General features: G+C 51.7%; 1 protein-coding gene across 2 annotated transcripts in view; it reads left to right on the forward strand.

Annotated features, from left to right (window-relative positions):
• Positions 1–18,414, forward strand: part of ITGB3 (integrin subunit beta 3) — a 45,395-nt gene that overhangs the window by 2,299 nt on the left and 24,682 nt on the right. For both annotated transcript variants that reach the window (XM_043503379.1, XM_038385457.2), the window contains exons 2-3: positions 8,644–8,726; positions 15,914–16,106. In XM_043503379.1, the coding sequence (XP_043359314.1) occupies positions 8,644–8,726; positions 15,914–16,106 (276 nt within the window). The remainder of the gene's footprint in view (positions 1–8,643; positions 8,727–15,913; positions 16,107–18,414) is intronic.

Consider the following 18,414-nt stretch of genomic DNA (forward strand, 5'->3'; position numbering starts at 1 on the left):
GCCACCCGCTTGGCACTGGGGTAGATGGTGACACGAGGTGCATGGCCGCAGAGAATCGTTATGGTCTGGGGGGAGGGTTACCCTTTGCGGATAACCTGTCGCAGAGTTAGCAGTCTCTTCTGTGTGGATTAGGCCGGGCCAGGACTTCGGGGAGACCATGTGTGTGGAAACTGGGGCAGCACAGGCTGGGAGCTAGAGGCCCAGAAAGGACTGGGGCTGTCTGTGTCCAGCAGGGGCTATAAAGAACCACCTTTGTATTCCTTGCGGCAGAGTCTTGTCTCAGCGCTGGGGCACTATGCTAGTAATGCGGTCGGGGAAAGTGTGTGTTCAGTCTCATCTCTGGGGGTCTGTTAACATCTCAAACCACTCAGACTTTGCTCCACCCTTACCATGGTTCATCAGAACCTCCACAGGTGGGTGCACACAGGGTACAATCTCCCAGCTCATCATGACCCCTATAGTACCCAGCAAAACCAGGCGGCTGCCTGGGGATATGACTCCTTCTCTCCTGCTGGCATCCCACCTAATTTACCCTGCACCCCCTCCAACTAATGTTCTTGGGCAGGTAACAGACCCTGGCATACAATACTGATTCCAGTGCCCGGGACAGTGGCTGGCCAGTCTGCCCCGGGGATAAAATGCTGCCAAATCTGAATTCTCTATTCCCTGCAGGGGGAGAGTTTTATGCCCTCTTTGCCCGGTTGTAAATGAGGACACAAGGGATCAGACAATGGAGACTCAGGCCTCTGTGTTTGTCAGCGGGCAGCCAGAGCACTGACTGCACCATGAACCAATGAACGAGCAGAGCCCCCGTCCAGCCAGGGAGAAGGCACAGATAGGTGGCTCTGTAGTGCCAGGGCCCTGCGGGGGTCTGCACGGGACAGGAGACATGGATCGAGGCCTCAGAGAGGAGCTTGGAATTGTGTGAAATCCGGGATGGTCACAGGAGCCTAAAGGAGTTAGATGCCTGACTCTTATTATATGTCAATGGGATTTGTGCACCTATCCCACTCTGGCTTCTTTGACCAGCCCCGCCCAAAAGGAGACAGCACCAGGGCCCTGATTCAGAACTTAATGGTGCCAGTTTCACCCCACTGTCTGCCAGTTACACCAGCACCAAGGAAGAAAACTCGGCACTCTGTATACAGAAACACAATTCCTCTGGGACCAGCATTGCTGGATCTGCTTCTCCCTCACCACCTGCCTGTAGCCAGCCCTGAAAACCCCCTGGCCCTTCTCACTACTGCAGTGAATCAAAAGGAAGTGGCCAGGACGGTAACACAGCAGACGGGGGCTAAGTGGTAGCGCTGGTTGGAAAGCAGCTAAGCTGGGATTCATCATCACTGGTGCTTAACTTTCCCGAGGGCGCTGGGGGAAGGGGGGGATTTCAGGAGGCCTCAGAGTTTAGCTACAGCTGAGCTCTTGGCTCCAAGTGCTGGCACGAGCGGCTCAGCCTCTGTTGGATGTACTCCACGGAGATCCTAGCACAGGACCCTCCAGAGGAGACCTTACCACAACAGATCCCAGCTGCACAGTGTGGCTGCAACACACAGATGAGGAGCCATTTGTCCCCGTGTTCTTTAGCCCAGGATATTTAGTGCTTTGTATCCAACAGATGGCCTCTAGCTCAGGTCCACATCCATGACAGGTGCTGCCACACTCGGCCTAAGTGACTTGCCCAAGGTCATGCAGGAAGTCAGTGGCAGAGCCAGCTTTAGACCCCCCACATTGACTCATTCCTAGGAGGGCTCTATCCCTAACACAGCTGTGTGGGGCAAGGGAGGAGCCTCAGCTAGCCCAGGGTGAGACTAATGACAACACCTGTCAACGGGCCCCGAACACGGAGGGGAGAAAACCCATCTGATAGGAAGCACGCTCTGCCGGTTGGCCGCCAAAGAAGAACTAAGCACCATGGGCTCAGTAGTGCGCTCTGGTGACCGCATCCCATGAGTCAGCGGATGGATATGGTTCTTAGGAAGACAGCAGTGAGGAATGGAGGAAATTCTCGGGCTGCAGAGGGGTCAGGGAGCCGACCTGAGCACCTTCCCCTCCCTCTCCAGCAGCGAGACTGTGGCGGCACTGGTTCAAACCTGCGGGACGCCATGCGAGGGCTGCCTCACAGGTTTTATTCTGAGGGGGGCTGGACACTGCCCACCCCTGTGGCCTGAGCCCCCTTAGCTTTGAAAGGTACCCTCTGTGTTTTATGTATCTACCAGGAGCTCCAGTGGTTTGCAGGACTCAATGCAGAATCCTGAACGCCTGCAATGGCCAACTGAGGGTCCCTTTGTGCCTCTCCTGCGGGCTGCCAAGCTAATGCTTCTCCTGAGATTTCCCTAGCACGAAGCCGCTCTCTGAGCCCCTTTGTGGCTGTCTTCCAGCTGCGATGAGCAAAAGAAATCCAGTCCCGTGCTCATAGTACCCAGACTGCAGCTTGGCAGGGTCTTGGCAGGGCTGGGGAGATTTGACACTGATGGGGGCAGGAGAACGGAAAGAACAGGTGATAACCATCCATACCTGTGTATCTACACAGCAGGGCACTGACTGTAATATCATTGTAGCTACGCTGGTATGAATGCCCTCAATATAGACGGGCACTTAGTGACATGTGTAATTTGGGTGGTCAATAGAGATTATCTTCTTTAATAAGGGTCTTTGGTGGTTTTAAGGAAGGAGTGTTGCTCTGGGACTCAAAAGAGCCAGGTTCTAGTCCTGGTGATGTTAGGCAAGTTACTTCTGCTCCCTGTGCCTTGATTTCCCCATCTGTATAATAGGGGTAATGGTTGTGAAGCACTTTGAGATCTATGGATGAAAAGTGCTGTATGAAAGCTAGGGATTATGTGGGCAAAGCTCAGTGTTGATGGCCCTTTTCCTCACTCCTGGGGCTGGGCACTGACACCCGTGCAGAGTGAATGCCCAATGCTGCAGAATCACACGCTCCCTGTACATGGGTGATGTGGCTCTCCTGGTAGGAGATACAAGGCTCGGGGCGGGGAGAGGAATCAGATCCCTTTCCATTAAACTGCCCCCAGCACCCACCACTCTTTGGAAAAACGGGTCCCTAAAGAATGTGGGGGCTGAGTTTTACAGTGGGCGTTAGCCTGCCTACAGCATCCCTGCCCTGTGGAAATGACTGCCCTGAGCTGCTGCTTAGGGTGGAGCAGGGAGCCTGGCCGTGTGCCCCGCGCTGGCTAAGGGCAGGCCCATTATGTCCTTCCCCAGTGAGGGCCAAAAGCCGTGCATACAAACGAGTTCAGGGAGGGTGTCCCTTCCTGCTCTGATTGCTCTGAGGCAAGGGCAAAGAATCAGTCTGGGCCCCCAGCTATTTAAGCGATTTCCTACCAGCCGCTGTTGCTTCACCGATTCCTTTTCCTGTTCTGCCTTCATTTTCCTGCCTTCCCCTCCTCCCATCCCCTTAGCTATGGTGCTCAAACGGTGGTACTTCCATCCCCACGTCGTCTGCAGCTGCAGTGCACAGAGCCAGGCCATCCCAGGGCAGGGAGTCAGGCCGTCTTGTTTTGCGACAGGCACCTCTCAGTCCAGCCTCTGTCCCATCAACATACACTGCAGTGGGGCAAGCGATGGGTCTGGAGCAGGAGCCCTGGTGCTTTAAACCCAGCTGACTCATCACGGGGCGTCAGTAACAGGAGAGAGGTCATCAGTCAGCGGGTCTCCCTCAGCCCCCCGAGCCTGGCTGCCTCCTCTGGCTCCCTTCTTCCCCCCAACAGGACCGACTTACATGCAGCATCAGCTCCTGCGGCCAGTCCGACCAGTTAGTATTGTTGGTGTTGTATTAGCGCCTTTGTCAGACCCCCAGGCGTGGTTGTACTAGGCGCCGGGAGAGAACTCACAAACCATGCAGAGGTGGGTTACCATGTACCTAAAGAGTGCCCTCTCTGGCGGGTGTGGCCACAGCACTGATAAAATCCATGGGGCCCTCATTAAAGGGTGCTTCAGGTGGAGGCAGGATGCCAAGAAGGGACCAGTCAGTCCGCAGGAGCTCTGGTAATGGGAGCCTCTTTTCCAGGAAACCATGTACATGTGGAACCCACTGCTCAGTGCGTGCTGTGTGTCCCCATCTATGCTAATCCACAGAGGGCCTGAGGCTGTTACAGACCTCACTGGGGAGGTCTGGCTCACACCATAGCAGCTCAGGTGTTTTGCGCTGGAGGTCGCCAGCACAATCCCCAGTGGGACAGCCATCACCCGTGCTTTGCTGCCTCGGCGCACGTGCACAAGTGGCCGTGCAACCCAGTGATTCTGGTCGCACTTGCACATGTTAGTCCCAGGCGGTGATGCTGGGCCATGCAGGAAGGAGAGGCTTCAAAACCAACAACTGCCCTTCAGCGAAGGATTTCCAAAGACTCACAGCGTTACACCCGCCGCCAGCCAGGGGCACTGCGGTAACCACAGCGATCCGTCATTCGCACTAAGGATCCCCACGCACTTCACAGACACTAGTTACACGAATGCTCAGCATCCTAGTGAAGACAGTGCAGTTCCGTGTTTTCATGGGGAAACTGAGGTGCAGAAAAAGGCAGTGACACTGGAGAACCATAGAGTTTAAGGCCAGAAGGGACCACTAGATTAGTCTGACCTCCTGCGTATCGCAGGCCAGCAACATCACCCAGCACCCTGTGACTGGCAGCCTGCCCCTTTTAGGCCTGGGGCCAGCCAGCCCTATTCAATTAGTCATGCCCCACCATACATCCACAGAGTGTGAGCCTTAAAAGGAAAAAAGCTGAGCTGGGAGGGGGAGTAAATAAGTGAGTGGAGAAAAAGCATATATATATATATATATATATATATATATATGGAGAAATTGCTCTAAAGATTCCACTGAGTAATCAGGGATTTAAAGGTTAGTTTAAAAAGGAATGACAAATATTATTGGCCGACGATGAGAGGAAGAAGAGGCTATAAAAAAAGCCCCAGAATAGAGGCAAATGCACTACTCACAGCAAAGTTCTGCATGGCTCAGTGACGTTCTCACATTTGCAATGTTGACTGGTCCCTGTGGGTTGAATAATCATTGATCTTTATTGAGTCCACACAACAATGGGTTGTGAAAGGCAGGTGAGGTTAAAGAAACAGCTGATCAGCTGATATGCGAATGGAGGGCGTGTTCCCAGGAAAGGCAGGGTCTATGGGGAGAATTTAGATACTTGAAGGTGAGCTGTAGCTCACGAAAGCTTATGCTCTAATAAATTTGTTAGTCTCTAAGGTGCCACAAGTACTCCTTTTCTTTTTGCGAATACAGACTAACACGGCTGCTACTCTGAAACCTTTGAAGGTGACAGGATACTCAGAGCACTGAGAAGCACTTTCCTGGGATTTTTAAAGGCTCTGGAGCAGGGTAAGGGAGCGCAGTAGTGGTGTGACTGTGTGAGAAGTCTACTAGATGGAGCTAAGGGAAGAGAGGGGCAGTTGTTAAATCCCTGATGGCCAGGGTCTGGGGAAGGAGAGTCCTTATGAGCCTGAGGACCCTGAAGCTAAGCTAAGAGGACTCTTCACAGAGCCTCACGCGAGGGCTGGAGGAGACCCTTGCAGTCACAGGGAAGAAGGAATGTGGGAGCCCTGATACAGGGGAGGAAGAAGAATTGGCAGATCTGTGGTCAGGTCCATGCTACAGAGTTAGGGCAATGCCAGGCAGGTTACACCGACCTAACTATAGAAGTGTCGCTCCCACTGACCTAAGGCCTGGAGACACTGGTACACTGGAAGGGGGGGACTAAATGTGGCTTAGTTGGAGGGCTAAGTCGTCAGAGCAGCTTGGAAGACATTGGAGGCTGGATGGAGTTTTGGAAGACCCAGAGGAAACTGAGGCAAAGCTGCTGCGATGCCCCCTGATGTTGCAATGGGGTGCTCTGGAGCAGTGAGTTTTATTACACGCACTGGCTGTGTCTGCACTTGCACATGTTCCCGCTGGTAACAATCGTTGTTGGCCACGTTGCAGCTGGGCTGACACCAAAAGGCCTCAACCACAGGGTCCTGCCGACACCAGGGGAATTTTGCGAAAGTTTCCGACCACTGCTAACATGTATCCGGCTCCACTGCTGGGAGCCCTAGCGTAGATAGGCTGTGGCCAGCATTTTATGCCCCGTGTCCTCTAACCCTGATGAGATCAGGTCTGATCGGCACAGTGCCCTGACAGCTGGTGACAGCCGGTCCCTGCAAGAACTCCCAGCATGGCTAATGCCCGTAGAGCCGAATCTCCTGCAGAAGGCTTGAAAGTGGGCTGGGACGTGCCCGTTCAAATGGCAGCCGATGGCAGTTTGGTCTGTCTGTGCTAGGGCTTGTCAAGGATTCAGCTACACCAGAGCAGGCCAAGTCTGTGGCTGAGCAGAGGAGAAAAGCTCTCTCAAAACTTTGATGTCCCCACTAGACAGACAACACGGCAGAGCCCCAGGTGGATTTGTCTTCCTTCTCTTCTGGTCATGGAAGGTGCGTCTACACTGCAAAAAAGGAGTGTTTGCAAGCCAGATTCGTTAACTCAGGTTCAAATAGCAGCGAAGACACGGCTTCTAACTTGGGTTAGCAGCGCGACTTCAACCCCAGGCTCTCCTATCGGTTGTAACTTGCTCTGCTAACCCGGGTTGCTGTGTCCATACTGCTAATTGAAGCCCAGTGAAGGACACACCTATTTCTGCAGTGTCGATGTACCCTGCCGGAGGCAGGATCCTGGACTAGATGTGCCACCATTTGAAGCTGCTGTGGCAGTTCTTAGGTTCCCAGGATTGGCCTCGGAGAAGGCTTTGTGCTTTGTTCTTTATATTGCCTATGCTCAGGAATTCCTACCCCCAGCTGCATGGAAAGCAGCTGAGAGCGGGGAAGGAATTCCTGAATCTATGTGCAAGTGCGTTCACTTTAGGATTAAACTCCTTGGAACGTAGCCAGGCCCTCTGCTCAGCTGGGAAGGAGCCAGTTCTGCTTGCAACCGGAACAGGCACTCGTTTTGGGGGTAGGGGGTAGAGTGTGTGGGGATTGGGGGAGGGCAGGAAAGCCTGACTTCTCATGTTCACTGGTTTCTATCCCTATCTCAAGTTAAAAGAAAAGGAGTACTTGTGGCACCTTAGAGACTAACAAATTTATTAGAGCATAAGCTTTCGTGAGCTACAGCTCACTTCATCGGATGCATCCGATGAAGTGAGCTGTAGCTCACGAAAGCTTATGCTCTAATAAATTTGTTAGTCTCTAAGGTGCCACAAGTACTCCTTTTCTTTTTGCGAATACAGACTAACACGGCTGCTACTCTGAAACCTATCTCAAGTTAGTGAGACCTGTCGTCATCATCTTTCTGTTTCTCTTCCTCTTGCAGCACGTGTGTGTGTGTGTGTGTGTGTGTGTGTGTGTGTAAATATCAGCCCAGATTCCCAGCTGGGTTCTGTCAGCACCATTCCATTGACTTCACCATAGTGAGGCCACTTTACACCCGTTAGCATGCAGATACAAAGCCTGATCCTCCCCCACCTGCTCCTTGGGCAGCCACCCACATCAGCTCATTGCTCTCTCCAAAGCCTCCTCCTGCCCGCTGCAGGACAAAGCCCCCTGACTCTTTTGCTGTCATCAAACCCCTTGGTCCAGGCTTACACTCAACCCCAGAGATACTTCAGCTGGTAGGAGTTTTCCCCTCAACTCACGTCCTTGGTGCACTTGCTTTGCCTCCATCCCTTCCAGTTCTCTGCAGAGCCAGCCCAGCTCGGTTCGCTCGCCTCTTCTCCCTGCTCCATTTCTCCATGACTTTTTTGTGCACTGCCCTGGCCTGCTTTCCGCAGCTTTCTCAGAGGGGACCGTGCACCGTGGAAGGCAGGACCAGAGGTGGCACAAACCTTCCCAAGTACAGAGGAGTGGGATCTTTTTCTGCATTTGCTGAGCTGTTCCTCCAAACCCAAAGGCTCCTGCCAGCCAGTGCCCCTCTTGAGTCTGTGTGCGATGGGCGGCCTGGGTGAGCATCATCAAACTGAAGCCACTGGGAATTGCAGGTGCTCCCTTCTGAAAATCAGGCCCAAGACTCCTTGGCGGCTTCGCATTCTTCACTGGGGGCCCATGGCATGGCGATTGGAGAGTCAGTGTGATAGTCGTGGACTGCGGGCATCCACAGAGGCAAATAGCCTCCTCTGTAATCAGAGCATGGCGGGGTGGCACAGAAGACAGAGGCAGTGTGGCTGAGGGGAGATGGTACTAGACTAGCATGCAGGTGACCTGGCTTCTGGCCCTGCTACCGGACTCTGGGCAAGTTGCTTCCCCGATCTGTGGTTCTGCTATCCCTCCTTCCATTTGTCTATGTAGACTGGAAGCTCTCTGGGGCAGGGACTGTCCGTACAGCCCCTAGCACAATAGGGCCTTGATCTCGGCTGCGGCCTCTCGGACATACCAACAATAACAAATGCATCTGATGAAGTGAGCTGTAGCTCACGAAAGCTTATGCTCAAATAAATTTGTTAGTCTCTAAGGTGCCACAAGTACTCCTTTTCTTTTTACTAAATTTCAGAGACTTGTTATTTGCTTGTGCGAGGAGAGGTGGGCGCCAGCCAGCCTTCCTGACCAGCAAAGAGCAATGTGACCCTGCTTTGAATCTGGAAGGAGCCTCTTTGCTTCAGGCCGGGCTGGCACAGGTGTTAATCGGTGTCTGTCTCTCTCTTTCAGGTAACATCTGTACCACTCGCGGGGTGAATTCCTGCAAGCAGTGTCTGGCTGTGAGCCCGCTGTGTGCATGGTGCTTCCAGGAGGTAAGGGGACAACATGCAGCCAGCCTGTGTAGTTCATACCTTTGCCCGGCCTTTTGTTGCATATCTGCTGCTGCCTTTAGCCCTGTTCTTAATGGTGAAAGAATTCAGCCCTTTAGCTGCGTGTTAGTTGCATCTGGGTCCAGGGTGCTTCTGGCCTTTTCTACTCTGTAAGCTCAACCATCGTTTGTAACAAGATCCTGGCCCCTTGAGTGCTGGATGCTTTTAAACGTGTGCCCAGGAGTGTCACAATGGGAGCTGCTGGCGGCTGATGTGAGGATGTTATCCGACAAGGAGCAATGAGTGAGGATAAAAACATTGGCGGGGATATTAAATCTTGTGCTTCGGAGTTTAAGCTAGGGTTAGGGTGCCAAGTCTCAGAGCCCTGGTCAATTGACTTGGGCTTGCGGGGCTCAGGCCACTGGGCTAAAAATAGCAGTGTAGACGTTCCAGTTTGGGTTGGAGCCCAGGCTCTGAAACATGGGGTGAGGGGGTGCCTCGGGGGTTGGGGTTTATCGAAGGGGTTTTTCCATCCATGTGGTTAATCCAGGCCTGGTCATTAGGTGGTTGATCTAGCCGCATCTCCACAGGGGAAATTTTTCACAGCCCTGAGCATCCACCACTTAGTCAGGCTAATTTTATGCATAGACCAGGTCCTCAGGGTTAGTGTGTGTGTGTGTGTGTGTGTTGAAATGCATGTGCATGTGACAGGATTTGTATCCACGCCTATGTGTGCTTGAGTGTCTGACTGTGTGTGAATTTGGGAGAGGGGGAGACACTGAGGGGTGGGTGTGTCTGTCTGTCTAGGAAAGGGAGCCATTGTTAGTTTGCCCATCTGATAACTAAGGCCCATCTGTTCTCAACTCAGGGAGAGGCTTGCTGTGATTACCCCGAGTTTCTCTGGTGTGTGACAGCCAAACCTCCAGGCAGGACTGCACTAGTTGTCTCTGGGGCAGCCTGGGGAAATGGGGCTTTTCTAACTGGCTCCAGCACAAGCGTTCCCCTCCCCGCCCTTGTTCTCAGGCTGCGGGGGTGGCTTGACGTGCTGCTAGTTCTTTCCCCGGGTCCAGCCAGAATTTCCAAACAAGGAAATATTCCCCACACTCGCTGGGGGCCGTATTTACAGAGACATGACAATTTGGGAAAGAGACGTCTGACTGTCAGCAGCCGGCCCCCAGAGCGCTGGGCTGCGCAAAGCCCGCTCCACTGTGTGGCTGCCCACATCTGGCCACATTTTCTTAATTTAGCAAATGAGATCCCCCACCCCCACTGCATCGCACTTTATTTAAAGGGACAGCACCTTTATTTGTTTGGTTCCTTCCTGCAGGAATTCTTTGCATTCCAGCCGCTTCCATTCTAAACACGGGTCCCCAGTCACACTTACTCAGGCCTGGCTAAAAGAAAAGGAGTACTTGTGGCACCTTAGAGACTAACAAATTTATTAGAGCATAAGCTTTCGTGAGCTACAGCTCACTTCATCGGATGCATTTGGTGGAAAAACTGGCTGTGAACCAGGCCAGTTCTGCCTCCATTACTCACACTGAGTAGTACAGAGCGTAGTGAGTAGTCCCATTGCATTCAGCATGAGTACGCGCCTCTGCGTGAGCAACATTTGCAGGGCCAAGCCCTGCGACTGTCTCCTTAGGGGCAGAGGCAGCATCTGGTTGTTGCAGAATTTGAGTTGCAGAAATTTAGAATTTTGCATGTTGCAGTTTCTTCTAACCCTCCCTCCCTCCATCCAGGCAGTCTTGGCCCTGCATGGGACCCAGCTGAAAACCAGGGAGTGAGAACTGCGATGACAGGGCAGGGACATACATGAGGAAACAATGGAAGGAAACGCTGCTTTCCATTGCATCCCATCCAGCCTGTGGCACCTGCTGCTGCAGGTCGGGGAGTTGCAGACTGGGGCTGCATGATTTTGATGGGTTTCAGAGTAGCAGCCATGTTAGTCTGTATTCGCAAAAAGAAAAGGAGTACCCGTGGCACCTTAGAGACTAACAAATTTATTAGAGCATAAGCTTTCGTGAGCTACAGCATCGGAGGCATCCGATGAAGTGAGCTGTAGCTCACGAAAGCTTATGCTCTAATAAATTTGTTAGTCTCTAAGGTGCCACGGGTACTCCTTTTCTTTTTATGATTTTGATGGCCATTCATAACTTTTGCATGTGGTGATCCAGGGAACCAAACCCTCAGGCTTCAGAGCATAGTCTCTGGTAGGAGTCAGGAGGAAACCTCCCTCCCCACACACCATTCCACAGCTGGCTAGGAGCATTATAAGGGAAGGAGGGTGCCTCTGAGGCATTAAGTATTTGCTACGGCTGAGGAAATGATCCATCAATGTTATCCCGGAGATCTCAGCAGTGGATGCTATATTCATGGGGGTCTGAACATCATCCCTGAGTGCATGAATAATAAATTGTTGTCCTTAGTACCTTCACCCTAGACATCACTGAAGGTGACTCTGAATCATTATCTTCATTGGGGAAACTGAAGCAGAGAGAGGGGAAGTAATATGCCCATGTGCACCCAGTAGCTGAGTTGGGATTTTCACTTCAGCCTCCTGGCTCCCAAATTGGGGCCCTACCCATAAGAACATGTGGCTTTCAATTAGCTCAGAGCACTACGGAAGACAGTGACGTCCCAGCCAGTCACCATGGCTATGCAGCTATAGAACAGCATGACCTGTGCAACCCAGTTTGCCTGGATTCAGCTGCTTTCCCCTGGCACCATGTCCCTAACTTAGTCACAAGCATTAGCAAAGTGCCTGAGCTGTGGGCTGGCAGTGGGACCTACAGAGGCTGCAGAGACCTGAGGAAGGCTCTACGCAGCCCTGCTTGTTATTAGGACTAAGGGATGGGAGGGCTTGGTAGCCCAGGGGACCGTCAGTGGCATGTTGATTTCTCCCTTGCTAGCTTTCCAGTTCAAAACCGGGACTGCTAGCAGCAAATATCTCCAATGGCCGGGTGATAGGACACTGGACGGGGCGGGGGGCTCTGAGTTACCATAGAGATTCTTTCCCAGGTGTCCGGCTGGGGGATCTTGCCCATGTGCTCAGAGTCCAGCTGATCACCATATTTGGGATTGGGAAGGAATTTCCCCCTGGGTCTGATGGGCAGAGATCCTGGTGGGGGATTCATCTTCTTCTTGGACACAGGTCACTGGAAGGTTTAAACTAGGGTAAACGGTGGTTTCTCTATAACTCGAAGTCTTTAAATCATGATGTGAGGGCTTCAGTAACTGCCAGAGATTAGGGGTCTCTTACTGGGGTGGGCGGGTGAGGTTCTGTGGCCTGTAATGTGTACGAGGTCAGACTAGATGATCATGAGGGTCCCTTCTGGCCTTAAAGTCTATGGTCTAAAACCAACCCTGGTCGTTAGCAGCCAAAGCTAATTACCAGTTGATGGTTCTTCTGCGCCCTGTGGAGGGGGTGTTGGAGGGCTGCTTGGCATTAACTTGCAGTCTCAAGGGAAGAGCACCCGCTCTCGAGCAGTGTGTCTAAAACTTCTGATCCTGACAGGTGCTGAGCGATTCCCTGTGAACTCCATAGGAATTGTGGGGGCCCAGCGTGTGTTGTCTGGCCAGCAGTGTTATTAAGTCCAGCATTAGTGTCACAGCAGACTATCCCTAGCCAGTAGCTTGCTCTGGTTTTGACGGGCTAGGATGGGGAACACAGCATGGGATCCAGACACCTGTAGCAAGAATCCATCCCAGGGAGTGAATGTTACCTCTCCCCCTCCATCCCTGATAGCCCCAGTCAGGCAACCTTTGGCTCAAGAGGTAGGAGCTCCGGTGTTGAGCTCTTGGGGACCCCAATCCATCAGCCGAGATGGCAGCCACCCCAAAAGCACTGTACAAAGTTAGTGACTAGGCCTCTCAGCCACCCAGTGAAGTAGATAAATACTATCCCTGTCCTGCAGATGAGGAAATGGAGGCACAGAGACGGGCCGGGTGACTTGCCTGTGGTTATGCAGCAAGTTGGTGGCAAAGCCAGGAATAGAACCCAGGACTCCTAGCCCACTGCCGGGCAATAGTTATCAAGGCCCAGCAACCCCGGTCATCTGATGTGTATGGCCACGTAGTCGCTAATATGGAGCAGAGTAGGATGCCATCTGGCCAGTGAAGCCCATGCGGAGAGCTGAGAAATGGAAGCCCTCAAAGGAGGAAGCTCGCTGCTCCTGCCTTTCGTGGCTATCGGCCCTGCTGGGGGGAAGCGAGGCCAATAGCGCAGTCACTGCCAGCGAGGCCTGCCTCACAACACCATTTGTATCCTTCTACTCATTTGATCCAAACAAAAGATAGTCCTTTCTCCTGGGCTCTTTCAGATCCCAATTCGCAGCTGGAATCTGTCTTTTTAACAAACTTGACTCTAACCACCTCCAGCTCCGGGAAGGTTTGGATTTGGCATTCGAAAACCCCCCGTGCTGAGGTGTCCCAGAGCTCCGGTTTTGGTTCTGTCCGTTCTAGAAACACAGGGCCAGATTCTGATCTCCATGACACCAGTTTAAACCAAGTATCACTCCCCAGCCGTCAACGGAGCCACACGCTGGCACGAAGGAGGAATCAGGAGATGCAGATGGACTAGAGACTTTGGATTTAGGGGGACCCATGTCGTGTGCCTTTAAATGTGTAACAGGAAGCCAGGCAGAGGGAGGCTGGAGGAGATTCTTAGCAGAAGCATGACCGTGAAGCAGAGAGAGACACACACAGTAGCTTTAGGATAATGCTGTGAGGACTGTTACTGATCTCTGTCTCTGTAAGACTAGGCACAGTCCAGACAAATAACACAAAAGCAGCTGTCCCAGAGAGTTCTCCATCTGGGGCTTAAACAATGCACAGCAGGGGAATAAACCTACAGGGAGGTGGGAGGGCATGATACAGGAACAGACATTGTGTTTGCATACGTTGTGGTTTGGATTACGGTACCACCCCGGGGCCCATCTGAGGCGAGGGCCCTGGTCTGATAGAGCCAGAGAGCCAACAGTCCAACTAGACAAAGCAAAGGGCTGGGGGGAGGAAGGGAGGGGTGGTGGAATCTCCTTCCTTAGAAGTTTTTAAGGTCAGGCTTGACAAAGCCCTGGCTGGGATGATTTAGTTGGGGTTGGTCCTGCTTTGAGCAGGGGGTAGGACTAGATGACCTCCTGAGGGCCCTTCCGACCCTGATATTCTATGATTCTATGTAATATACAAGCCGAGGGAATAATGGGATGCCTGCGAGCATCACGGTGTTCAAAGAGGCTCTGATTTTCAGAAGGTGGGTAAAAGAGGGGCAGTGCTGCCCAGTGGGTAGAGGTGCTGCACTGGGACGTGGGAGACCTGGGTTTTATTCCTGGCTCTCCACAGACCTGCTGTGTGACCTTGTGCCAGTCACTTCGCCTCTTGCTCTCTCTCCCAGCGTTTGCCTGTTTAGACCATAAATTCTTTGTGGCTAGGATTGGCTCTTAGGCTTTATTCAATTCCAGAATAGCTACTCCGGATTAACTCCAGGAAGCAGACTAAGTGAATTTGGAATAAGAGCGTCCACACCTGGCGTTAATCAGGAATAGTTAATCTGCTTTAAAGTCACACCCCCCCCACCTTATTCTGAATTAATTTCCATGTGTAGACAAGCCCATGCTCTAGAGTTGTACCGCACCTAGCACAACAGAGCCCTGATGGTGTTTAGGTGCCAATGTAATTTGAAAATCTTGGCCTTTGTCTCTAGCCAGTTCATGGACAGCAGAGGGCAGGAGTTCAATTATTACAATATTTGCCTACCTGAGAAACCACCTCCCCCCAGAGACAGCACGTCGGGGAAGCTGGCAGCGCCAGCCCTAGGCAGATTAGAAACTGGCCCCAGGGGAAAGGGCCAGGCAGGTTTCTCAGAAATGCCCAAGGGGCCTGGAGATACACAATGACTTGCCATTTAAGTTTCTGGTCCCTGCGGGGTGGCCGACAGCATCTCCTCCAGCTCTTGCTGTTTCGGCTCTCGCTGTTTCGGTTCTTTTGCTCTTTTTTTGGTGCTCTCTTCCCCTCTGCAGGAGGCTGGAATGAGTAGATAAGTCTGTGGTTTCCTCATCCAGGAACTGACCTCGTCAATGTCACAGGCTGTCCCACAACGTGGCTTCTTATTCGGGGTGAATTTCTAGCAGTGGGGCTGTTACTTCTCTGCAACTTTGGAAACCCTCCCTTAGGCAGAGCTCCAGGCTTTGCATCCTGCTGCCCCCATGACTCGGGGAAGTCGGGGCCTGGGAAGGTCAGAATCCCATTTGGCTGCACGGTCCCCACTTTCTGCCAGCGCCTGGGCTGCATCTCACTCTCTCCCAGCAAACCTAGCTGCTGTTTGCAGAGCGTCTGCAGAGAAAGCTCTGAGCCAGCAGCCCTCCTGGCTCCTTCCATCTTAGGCCTGGTGTGACAAGGGTTTTAAACCATCCTGCTCCAGACCTTCTAATTACTGGGGATCAGGAACAAATTTCCCTAGGGGTGTGTTCGCCCGTAACTGCCTCCCACAGAGTTTCTTCCTCAGAAGCAACTGGTGTTGTTGGCCACTGAGAGAGACAGGATCTGGGCTCGATGGACATTGGGTCTGCTCTGGTGATTCCTAAGGGGTAAAGCAGAGTCAAACTCACTCAGGAAACCTTTGCCAGCAGCTAAAGGCTATTGTCCCAAGCCCATGGGAGCCGGAGGTTTCCACACCTGCATACCCCATGGGCTCCTGTAGGGTTTGAACCTGGGAATCTTCTGCATCCAAAGAACTAGCCTTTACCACCTGAGCTAAAGGAGCAGCTCCCTTTGCACCCTGCAAGCAGCATGCTGTTGTTGGCTGTGCGGCCAGCCAGAGGCCAGGGCCATAGTTACACTTACTAAGGGCCCTGCCCCAGGCTGAGCACCTCTGAAACTTAAGCCACTTCAATGTGTGCCTGAACGGGTGCTGAGCTGGAGTGGGGGATTGGTTACCTTTGGGTCTATGTATTGCTAAGGCTCCCATCCTGTCACTGGCTCCCCACCTCTTCTCCTGCTGTCCTCAGTGTGGGGAGGCCCCTATATTGCATCCTGCTGGCCATCCAGCCCGGGTTCGTCCAAGGCTCTATGCTAAGGGGTTTCAGAGCCACAGCCCTGCTCCCAACAGTGCCTGATCCTTTGCCCCTATTTCTGGCCTAATCCCAGTCAGCGGCATTGGGATTTTGCTTCTATCTCCGCCTTCTTGCCCACAGGGCTTGGGGCAGGGAACCCCTCGCTGCGACCTGAAAAAGAACCTCCTGCAAAATGGCTGCATGCAGGATTTCATCGAATACCCGGTCAGCAGCATGGAAATCCTAGAGGACAAGCCACTCAGTAACACCGGCTCTGGACAGACCGTCACCACCCAAATGAGCCCTCAGAAAATTGAACTGCACCTGCGGCCAGGTAGGAGACAAAAAAAAAACCCTGTTGGGGTTGAACCTGGAACCTCTGGCTCTCAAACAATGAGCCTCTACAGCCAGGGCTAAAAGAATCAGGTCTCTTGGTTGATAATAGCTTCATCAGCCTCTGTACATGGCCCAGCCACCACTAGAGAGGGACAGCAGCACACGAGTGAGTGTAGGTTACATACATAGAGCAACATCCAATCCTGTAGCTTTACAATCAGGAAGGTGGTGTCTTTGTTACAGGAATCCAAGGTTAATCAATGGATTAACCCTGCAGGCCAGGTGATATGCTGTAGGCCAGGTGAGCTGTTAAGGCCTTGAGACTGTACCTGTGACTCGATGCCAGACTAATTACAGGATACAATTTTCAAAAGCATTTCAGTGATCTAGGTGCTGAAGTCCCAATTTCAAAAGCCACTTAGGTGCTTAAGTCTAACTGACATCATCATAATAAAGCCTAGCACCTGTATGGCACTTTTCATCTCAAAGCACTTGACAAAGGAAGTCAGTATTATTATCCCCATTTAACAGAAGGGGAAACTGAGGCATAAGGCAGGGACGTGACTTGCCCAGGTCAATTGGACTGAAAGTTGGTAGGCTCCTAATTCAATGGGGTGCTTTAGAAGATGTGATCATCTGATGTGATGGCGAGCAGCCTAATGTAGGGCTGTGTTTTGTGTTTCATATGCACAGGGTCCGTATCTAACATACATACAGCATGCTAATTGCAGCCCTGGTGAAATGCTGTCGAAACCAACTCACACGCCACACAGACCTCAGCTGAGCTCAGGGCCCCCTTGTGCTAGACCCTGTAATATGCAGTGTCAGAGACAGCCCAGGAAACAGGCATGAAGGGACTTGCCCAAGGTCACACGACAGGTCAGCGGAAGAACTGGAACGACAGCCCAGGTCTCCTGACTCATTGGGCTGTGTACTGGACCGTGGTCCCTCCCTTATTAATGAGAAGCTATTATGGAGGCCTCGGTTTGCTTACCCTGGACTGCAGCCAAGTCCATGAGATCTTGTGTCTTGCTTATTGTGGGGCCTGGGGTTCTGAGTACCTGGGAACTATTCTGAGCCATGACTAAGAATCTTATCCACATGGGCATTTTGAAACCTCCGTTCTCACCATGCGACTCCGCATTGGATCTACTCCCTGCAGCAGCCCCTGGGACTCCCTCAAGCCACCTTCCCAGTGCGGGGGCAGCCACATTTTATCCCAATTCCCATCAGGTGAACCTGACCACCCTCTTCCTTTTCCTAGTCCTCTTTGGGCAGCCAAGTAGTCTCCTATCCTATTTCTTTGGGGGCTGGCAAGCTATGCCTGTTCCACCAAAATCTGCAGGGAGTATGGTTGCCAGCCTTCCAGGATTGTCCAGGAGTCTCCAGGAATTAAAGATGAATCTTTAATTAATGATTATGTCATTTGATGAAACCTCCAGGAATACGTCCAACCAAAATTGGCAACCCCAGCAGGGAGGAGACAGGTGAACAGGCCATAGATGACTTGGGCCAAGTATCTGGAAAAGAGTTGAGTCCCCGACTGAGGATGGAGTGGAGGTTAAAGATAATCTAGGCATGGCCCAATATCTAAACAAATACTTTGCCTCAGTCTTTAATAAGGCTAAAGAGGATCTTGGGGATAATGGTAGCATGACAAATGGGAAGGAGGATATAGAGGTAGATATTACCATATCAGAGGTAGAAGCGAAACTGAAACAGCTTAATGGGACTAAATCGGGGGGCCCAGATAATCTTCATCCAAGAATATTAAAGGAATTGGCACCTGAAATTGCAAGCCCATTAGCAAGAATTTTTAATGAATCTGTAAACTCAGGAATAGTACCGAATGATTGGAGAATTGCTAATATAGTTCCTCTTTTTAAGAAAGGAAAAAAAAGTGATCCGGGTAACTACAGGCCAGTTAGTTTGACATCTGTAATATGCAAGGTCCTGGAAAAAATTTTGAAGGAGAAATTAGTTAAGGACATTGAAGTCAATGGTAAATGGGACAAAATACAACATGGTTTTACAAAAGGTAGATCGTGCCAAACCAACCTAATCTCTTTTTTTGAAAAAGTAACAGATTTTTTAGATAAAGGAAATGCAGTGGATCTAATTTACCTAGATTTCAGTAAGGCATTTGATACCGTGCCACATGGGGAATTATTAGTTAAATTGGAGAAGATGGGGATCAATATGAACATCAAAAGGTGGATAAGGAATTGGTTAAAGGGGAGACTGCAACGGGTCCTACTGAAAGGCGAACTGTCAGGTTGGAGGGAGGTTACCAGTGGAGTTCCTCA

The sequence above is a fragment of the Dermochelys coriacea genome, chromosome 27, assembly GCF_009764565.3.
Source record: "Dermochelys coriacea isolate rDerCor1 chromosome 27, rDerCor1.pri.v4, whole genome shotgun sequence".
NCBI lineage: Eukaryota > Metazoa > Chordata > Testudines > Dermochelyidae > Dermochelys > Dermochelys coriacea.